General features: G+C 62.4%; 1 protein-coding gene across 7 annotated transcripts in view; it reads left to right on the plus strand.

The window, feature by feature from the left end:
- FBXO25 (F-box protein 25) overlaps positions 1-7,744 on the plus strand; it is a 52,627-nt gene extending 44,883 nt beyond the window's left edge. For 3 of the 7 annotated variants that reach the window (XM_044225732.1, XM_044225733.1, XM_044225731.1), the window contains exons 8-11: positions 1,726-1,905; positions 3,846-3,981; positions 6,157-6,183; positions 6,717-7,744. In XM_044225732.1, the coding sequence (XP_044081667.1) occupies positions 1,726-1,905; positions 3,846-3,981; positions 6,157-6,183; positions 6,717-6,916 (543 nt within the window). In that variant the 3' untranslated portion in view covers positions 6,917-7,744. Of the gene's footprint in view, positions 1-1,725; positions 1,906-3,837; positions 3,982-6,156; positions 6,184-6,716 lie in introns of all 7 variants that reach the window. The other 4 variants (XM_044225736.1, XM_044225737.1, XM_044225735.1 and 1 more) reach the window with 3 other exon arrangements.
- The last annotated feature ends 494 nt before the right edge of the window (positions 7,745-8,238 follow it).

An 8,238-nucleotide genomic window follows, 5' to 3' on the forward strand; every position in this document is an offset into this window, starting at 1 on the left:
TCTCACGCCAGGTCCTCTGTCCTCATCTCCTGGGTACTGTAGCCCCGCAAGGCCGTGGAGTGAGGACAGATGTGCTTCCACAGGAGTCATGGCGGGGCTGGTGCACTGGCCAGACCTCCCAGAGCTGTGTTCCTTCGCACACGGTGACACGGTTACGGGGTTTGCGGTGCAAAATGGCTCAGCCGGGAAGTGGGGGGCTGAGCTGAAGGCCCTGCGCCTCAATGGACTGTCCGGCTGGCTGCCCGTGCCCCTTCCTGTTGGAGCGGTCACAGCCGTCTCTGCGGAAACCGCCGGCAGCTGTGTCTTGTGAGCAGTCACCGCGGGCTGGAGACCGGTTTACGGTACTGGGTTCTGGTGCCTCACGCACCAGGGTTTTTCCTCCCTCCTCATACACCTGGACGAGCCTCAGCGTGTTTGTGAGCTCCTGTCTGACGCAGAGGCTTGTCTCCAAAGAAGGAGGCACGAAGGAGGCGTTTATAGTGAGTCTCGGTAGTTTCTGTCACGGCGCGAAGGCCTGGTCAGGAGTGAGGCACTCGAGTGCCATGTTGGGGGCCCGCTGTGCGCCAGCCTGCGAGAGCCTGAGGTCACAGCTGCTCCACGAGCCCCTGTCACCCGCGCATGCTGTGCAGCCCGTTGGGGGCGCTTGCGCACGTGCCCGTGGTGGTAGGGTCTGAAGTGACCACATGTGACCATGCTGCATGGTGAGGTCTCAGGCGCCGGCTGTTCCCCAAAGAGGCAGCCAGTGCCGAGGCCTCCACACCCAGGGGCTGCCCCTGAGACATCTTCGGAGATGAGCCCTGACTTGTCACCCCGCTGTGGGACACAGGACGCCTCCTCCCGGGTCCCCGCACACAAAGGGCCGGGAGAGCATTTCTGGAAGAAGACGGCCACGCTGCGGCGGCAAGGACATGAGAGCAACGCGGCCGGCCTCCCCGCACCTCCCCGCAGCCCCGCTCTAGATTGCTCTGTGGGGTGTGCTCTGTGCGGGGCTGCGGGCCACTGGAGAAAACAGAAGCCGGAAGGAAGCCAGCCGGCCTTGGGGCTGACCACTGGGGACAAGGACAGTCACCCTGCCACATCAGAAGCGTGTGGCCCTGGCCAGGTGTGCAGGCATCCCTGAGCCCGCAGGATCTTTGCCGTGAGGGGTCAGAGCCGTTGCCCCGTCTCCGTGAGAGGCGGCGTGGGTGCGTGCCCAGCCCACGGCTGCGACCCTCGGCTGCCCACGTGTGTGCTCCTCTCCCTCCCGATACCACACACGGGTTCTGCACGCTGTGTCACATCCTTTCTTGGGACATATGCGCAGGCTTGTGGGGGGCAGGTACAGCTCCCGCGTTGGACAGCAGATGCTGACGGCCGGACGGGCCTCCGTGGCAGATCAGTGGCTTTATTTGCTCCATTCTCAGACCCCGCCGTCTCTCCACCCCATGTCCGTGGCACGTCTGACGAGTGAGTCCTGCACTCGGTCGGGGTCTGGGGGAGCCGAGGGCACAGACTGGCCTCCGTTCTTTTCTCGCCTCTCCTCCGGGGTCCTCGTGAGGCCAGCCCTCTCTCGACACAGGGGCTCAGGGCTCCCATGGCCAAGTGTGAGGGACGGTGATGCTTCAGCTGTGTCTCTTCGGTTGTGTTGTGTTTTGAAGAGCTGTCAGGGGACTGCGCGGTGTCCTTGTAGCCTGGTGCCCCTGGGTGTCGCACGCAGTGAAGCCCTGTCTGGTTCCACCCCGGCAGGTGAACGACGGCCTCACACTCAGTGACCTCCCTTTGCATATGCTGAACAACATCTTGTACAGATTCTCTGACGGCTGGGACATTGTCACACTGGGCCAGGTGACGCCGACGCTGTCCATGCTCAGTGAGGACAGGCGTCTGTGGAAGAAACTCTGCCAGTACCACTTTGCCGAGAAGCAGGTGAGTGTGGTGGCCTCAGGGCCCCGTGGGGTGGGACGTGTCCCCTGGAAGGAGACTGGCCTGCGCCGTCACGATCCCCAGCGCCTGCACGTGACTCTCCGAACTTCCCTCCCCGCTCACTGCGCCCGCAGACCCAGACGTGGGGGCCTGCTCAGGGCACATCTGCGTGTGACCTCCTGGGCGTTGGGTGCACGTACTCGTCACGCGGGGCTCCGTGAGACCCGCACACGCACGGGGCATCTGCTTGGTGCAGGGCGGTGTGGGGCGGGCAGGGTGCAGGGCAGCGGCTCCCTGATGCATTACTTCCCATCAGAGGCGGGTTTGGCTGCGGCCGGGTGGGCGGGAGGGAGGGTGGAGCCACAGAGTCGTGGACACGTGGCCCCTGGGAGACTGTCCTTCTGAGAGGCTGAGGGGTGGGGTGTCCTTGAGAAAATGGCACCTGTGGCCCTCAGTGTTGTGCACCAGGGTGCAGCGACCCCACCACGTCTGGGGTTTTCTGGGCGGATGCCCTGGGGCAAGTGCGGTCTTGTTCGAGGAGCTCCTGGAGCCAGGAGGAGCCACGTCCGAGGCTGGAGGAGGATGTGGGCTGGGAGTGCGGGCGCGGCTGAAGCAGCAGCCGGGGCGTGGGGCTGGCCGGTGCAGGGGTCCCCAGCGCTGCCCTGTGAGAGGCCCTGGGGGCAGCGGGCAGAGCAGCGGCCTGGGGCCGGATGGCTGGTGCATGGGGAGGCCACTCCGTCTCCCTAGGCCGCAGCCCTCCCTCACGCCCTGCAGCGGTTCCTGAGGGACAGAGGCCCCGCCCCGAGCCCTGGCCCCACACCAGTCTCTGGTCCACCAAACCTCCCCTCCCCGAGGAACTGCCCTGTGGGCCCCCTGCTCGTCAACCCGGCCGCACGGCGCTCCGTGGCCGGACCCCGTTTCCGCTGATTGTTGCGCAGCTGGTGGACATCTGGGTCGTTTCTGCCTTGCGGCTTTGATGAATTCTACAGCGGTGAATGCTGGCGTCCACGTTTCCGTGTGGACGTGGGTGTGCACCTCTGAGTGGAAATCCTGGGTCACGTGGCACCTGTGTTAAAGTTGGCAGGAGCCACCACGCTCTGTCCCCCCGGCTGCGCATCATATATTGCCGGCCACTGAGCCCGGGCTCCGGTTCCCCACACCCGCACGGTGCTCCTGGTTTCTGGGTCAGGTTTGGTTTGTTTTTAAAAGATTCTGTTTGGGGCGCCTGGGTGGCTCAGTGGGTTAGGCCGCTGCCTTCGGCTCAGGTCATGATCTCGGGATCCTGGGATCGAGTCCCGCATCGGGCTCTCTGCTCAGCAGGGAGCCTGCTTCCCTCTCTCTCTCTACCTGCCTCTCCATCTACTTGTGATTTCTCTCTGTCAAATAAATAAATAAAATCTTTAAAAAAAAAAAAAGATTCTGTTTATCAGAGAGAGAGCATGAGCAGGGGCGTAGAGGGAGAAGCCGGCTTCCCGCGGAGCAGGGGCCCGACGCGGGGCCTCTCAGGACCCTGAGATCATGATCTGAGCCAATGGCAGACGCTTAACGACGGAGTCCCCCAGGCACTTTTGTTACAGGTTTTTGTTTTTTTTTAAATCATGTGCGAGCTAGTGGGTGTGCAGTGGCACTGTGGGGTCCTTGGTGACAGAGTGTGGCACCCAGGCCATCTCTGTGCTGGGTCCTTGGCCCTGTTTTCAGTCAGGTGGTCGTTTCCGTACGGAGATGCAGGGGTCGAGACACCGGGCATGGGACGTGATTTTCCCATAATACGGGTCGTGGGCGTCACTGCAGACCAGGCTCTTCCCGCCTGCCTGTGCTATCCCGTGTGCTCATGCCACGGGGCCCGGGGTTCGCCCCCTCTGCCTCAGTCCACGGGGGTCTGAGTCCACGTCCCGGGGCCCCTGGCGTGGCGCTCAGCAGCGTGTGGTGTGTCAGTTCTGCAGGCACCTGATCGTGTCAGAGAAGGGCCACGTGGAGTGGAAGCTGATGTACTTCGCGCTGCAGAAGCACTACCCGCCGCGGGAGCAGTACGGGGACACGCTGCACTTCTGCCGACACTGCAGCATCCTCTTCTGGAAGGTAACGTGGGGCGGCTGGGGGGCTCCACGGGCTCTGCTGCGGGCGTGAGGGGAGTGGGGCTGAGAAAGCGAGCTTGATCTCCCCAGATGTCGGGGTGGGGGACAGAGTCACGGACGTGAGCCGCACAGCATGGGGTTGGAGTCCTAAGTGTCGGGCTGCCACGTGTCTGTCTTTGCTCGGGGGACATTGTCCCCAGGGACAGCCCGTCCTGGGTGGTGCCGCGTTCCTGCCAGCCCTTAACCCGGGAGAAAGGGGCCAAAGCGTCTGGAGCGGGTGCCCCACACTGGGCCTCCAGCCCTGCGCCTCCGGCCCCCTGCCAGCGCCTCCTCACGGGTCCCCTCCACACCCAGCCCCTGCGGCAGGGAGGTCCCAGCCTTTCAGAGGGACACGTGGTTTTCGTATTTGATCAAAACTGAACCAGCATCTACTGACTCACATTTGGAATCGGAGGACTCAGGCGCGCTAGAAGCCCTCCGCCCCTTGGCTCCCTGCCACACGTCCGGGCTCGGTCTGTCTGCAGCGGGAGGGGAGCTCATGTCCCGGGTCATTTGCCTTCACCCTGGGATGTGTGCCCATGGTCTCCCTGACCACGAATACGCATGTGTCCTGAGCTCTCCCTGCTCCGTCGACGGCAAGTGAGATCCGTGTGTGCACCCGCGTGCGGTGGCCCCTCGTGCTGCGGGGACAGCCGTCAGCTTCTGCCTCGTCAGCACCGTCCCTGCTCTTCGCTTTGCCATACGTTTACCTCTAGCTTGTCGGATGGAGCGTGGGGCAGATGCTGCATTGTTGCAAAGGAGACGACCCCTGGAGGTTTCTCTCCTCTCCGAGGACGTCTGTGATAGTGTCACCTGTGGTTTCCTATTACCTGTGGGGGGTCGTGAGTGCGGTCCTGTGGAGAGCGTTTCCTCTGTTACTTTAACGGAGATTCACTGATGCCGTTTGCACGAGTCACGTGGGATTTTGTTTCCCAGTCACTGACGTCTGTTAGTTGGATTCCCACCTCGCGGTGAAGACACGGTACAGGTCCCGTGTTCTGTGGTCACAGCTGTTCTGTAGGACACGGTTCCTCAAGGGCACAGAGTCTGTGAGCAGGTGTCTTCTTGCCTCGGCCTGATGGGTGAGGGAGGCACAAGTCTGTCTGTGGGGAAGCCTGCGTCACAAGCCCCAGGGCACGAGGGAGGCTTGTGTGCACCCCACACCCAGCAGGTGCTCGTGGACGCAGACAGAGGACCGTGGCTCCCTGCATCCCAGCTTCTGAGGGTCAGGGCCCCCGACACAGACCCATCGCGGTGACCTCATGGGGCCGTGGGGGTAGGTCCCGGAGTGGGATCTGGGCTCGGCCTCAGGAGGGAAGGCACCTCCCTCCGTGGTTACATAGGCGGCTCTGTGCCTCCTCCCGTCCGTTCTGCAACCGGATTTCTGTGTCGCTGAGCTTCCCGGAACTGTGGTGCAGGTGACGTGGGGGGTCACTGCGCAGCCAGACAGAAGGAGTCCTGTGGGAGGCCAGGACGAGGGTCAGGGCTGTGTCGCCACCAGAGAGCATGCAGGAACCAGAGTGGACGCTGCAGGGGTGGGGCTCTGGGCGGGACCAGGCGGGGTCACGGCAGGTCTGCGCCCACGTGCGGGAGCAGATCCCCCAGGTGGCCTGCACACGGTGCCTGCAGGACGCACGGTGGCGGGCACGCAAGGGACAGCGGGCGGGTGGCTGGGTAGCGTGTGGGGAGGTCGGCAGGCTGCTCGGTGGGGCGCGGACAGAGCACGAGGGAGCAGGAGCGACACTAAGGTGGACAGCAGGCATTCGGCAAAGCAGGTGCTGGGCTGCGCGGGAGACGCGGGACGGCTTCCCCAGACACGGCCCAGGCGTCTTCGGCACAAGCCGGGAGACCGCAGCCTCGCACTGCCTGTGCCGTGGGGAGTTCTGCGGTTGGGGCTGCAGCCCGGCCCGCGTTCGGCCGAGACTCCGAGGCAAGGGGAGTGTCGGTCCCGGCTCAGGACGGATGGGCCCTAGTGGTCGTGCGCGGGCTCCGAGAACGTTCCCACCGCCCGCCTCAGCGCCGGTGGCTCCCGCCGAGTGTGCAGATCACGCGCAGGCGCTCGCCGTCCGCTAACGTCGCTTTCCCTTTCTCTCCCTCCCTTCCCCGCACTCCTCCTGGTGCTTTCTCCACGACCTCAAAGGACTGCCGCCTTGCTTTGTTGTTCAAGGTACCTCCGTGCTAGACCAGGCCTCGCGTCGCGCCCACGCATGCTCCCCGGCCGGCCAGAACCGCCCCCTGAGCCGCTTGCGGGATGTCCTCGGGGCCAGTGCGTCAGGGGCAGGCTCAGTCTGAGGGGGACTTGGACGCGTGTCCGTGAGCTTTCGTTCAGGCACGGGGCCACATGGCAGGTGCCTCGACCCGGCGTGGCCTCCAGCTGCCCCCGGTCTCTGCTCTCTAGCCTCCTCCTCCTTTCAAGTTTGTCAGTCTGCGGAGCGCCTGTTTCTTGAGTCATTGCTCCTGTGAAACAGGGTCCCGGTCTCCCGCTGAGTGCGAGCTCCCGGGGGCGCCCTGCTGTTGGCGCGCGCGTTCTGGGGCCAGGCCAGGGAGGCAGAGAACCCCTGGTCCCGGCCCTCTAGTTTGGCCCACCTGCCTCTGCTCACAACCCCCCGTGCCCATCTGCCCTTGTAACGCGGGTCCGTGGCCTCCACACGGCGCCGTGGCCTCGGTGCTCCGTGGTGACCCCTCTGCCTCCTCCCGCAGGACTCGGGGCACCCCTGCACCGCCGCCGACCCCGACAGCTGCTTCATGCCCGTGTCCCCACAGCACTTCATCGACCTGTTCAAGTTCTGAAGGCGGAAGGGGTTCTCCGTGCTGTGCTGTCACCAGGGAGCGACAGGAGCCTGGAGAACGCGCCTCCCCCTCCCTGCATGGACAGGCCACAGGGCGTTGGTTTGTTCTGAAAGGGGATCAGGGAACCCAAGCAAAATCATTTCACTTTCTCTAAAATCCTCTTCCTTTAAGTCTGTGAAGGTTTGCAACGTTGTGTATTTATTACTATGGCTCAGCAAGGTCCTGGGTTAGCAGCACCGCGTTCTGTGCCACACGGACACGTACGGCTGCTACTGTGCTTACAGTCAGATCATAGTTTCCCGATTTCGTAGTAATTAGGGGCAGGGACAGAACAATGGGCTGTTGTAAATACGGGGTGCAGAATATTTATTTTTCTTAATATGTATTTTAACTGCACTGGTTGTGTCCAAGTGAGTCCTCACTGATGGAAGTGAGCCCAGGGCAGCGTGTGGTACCGTTGTGTTCGTGGTCAGTCTGTGGTCGGTCTGTGGCCAGCCACGGTGCGGGTGGTGGGACCGCCCGGTGCAGCTGCCCCTTCACTGTCCTGGAAGTGCTTTCCTAGACAAAGTAATAACTCGTCTTTATTTACTCATCTGACTTCCTCGATTTTACACCTTCCTGAAAAAGTAGTGTCTGTGGTTTTGATATCGTTGATTTAAACCTTTAAAAGATTGTTTTATTTTTAAAATAATGCATGTCTATTTTGGATATTTTGGGGAATAGGTTATGAAAGAATCTACAAGTCACCCGGGACCCTGTCCCCCGAGACCCTGCTCCGGCCACATAGATGAGCTCCCCCCCCCCCGGGCGCTGTGGGAGAGGGGTGGGAGCCCCCGCAGATCATCTCTCCTTCCTGCCCTAAGTTTTTCCTCTTCTAAGCATATAAAAGTGGTTTGCGGTTTCGCGTCTTTGTAAATAAAGATTCTGGATTTTCAGTATCACTGTCTGTGCTGACCTGGTGCTGAGGGCCAATGACGTGCTTCCCCCGGGACGTCTGTGGGTCGCAGGAGGGGCTTTTCCTGTTGACCCTTCCCGGGTTCTGCTGGCTGTGCACTGTCACAGGAGGCAGGGTGTCACTGACACAGTCACCTCCACTGCGCACGGAGGAACTGGGATGGGCACGCTGTCGGCAGCTCGTGGGCAGCTCTCCGGCCCCTTGAGACGAAGGAGGAGCAGAGCCCAGGCATGGCATCACGTGTTGGAGGATGTGCCCAGACGGCCCCTGTGAACGGGGGCAGTTAGGGTTTTCCCAGGCAGCGACACATGGAGCACCTGAGCTCCCCGAAGAAGGCTGCTGCGGGCTCCCTCCCCCGGTGCTCTTGGCCGAAGTGAGGGACAAGGTGTGTCCACATTTCTTTGTATGATCGACCGTGGGTTTTTGTTTTGGGTAAGTTTCCTAACGTGTGTCTTTTGCCGGTTTTCAGTGTTGGTC

The sequence above is a fragment of the Neovison vison genome, chromosome 11 (assembly GCF_020171115.1).
Source record: "Neovison vison isolate M4711 chromosome 11, ASM_NN_V1, whole genome shotgun sequence".
Taxonomy (NCBI): domain Eukaryota; kingdom Metazoa; phylum Chordata; class Mammalia; order Carnivora; family Mustelidae; genus Neogale; species Neogale vison.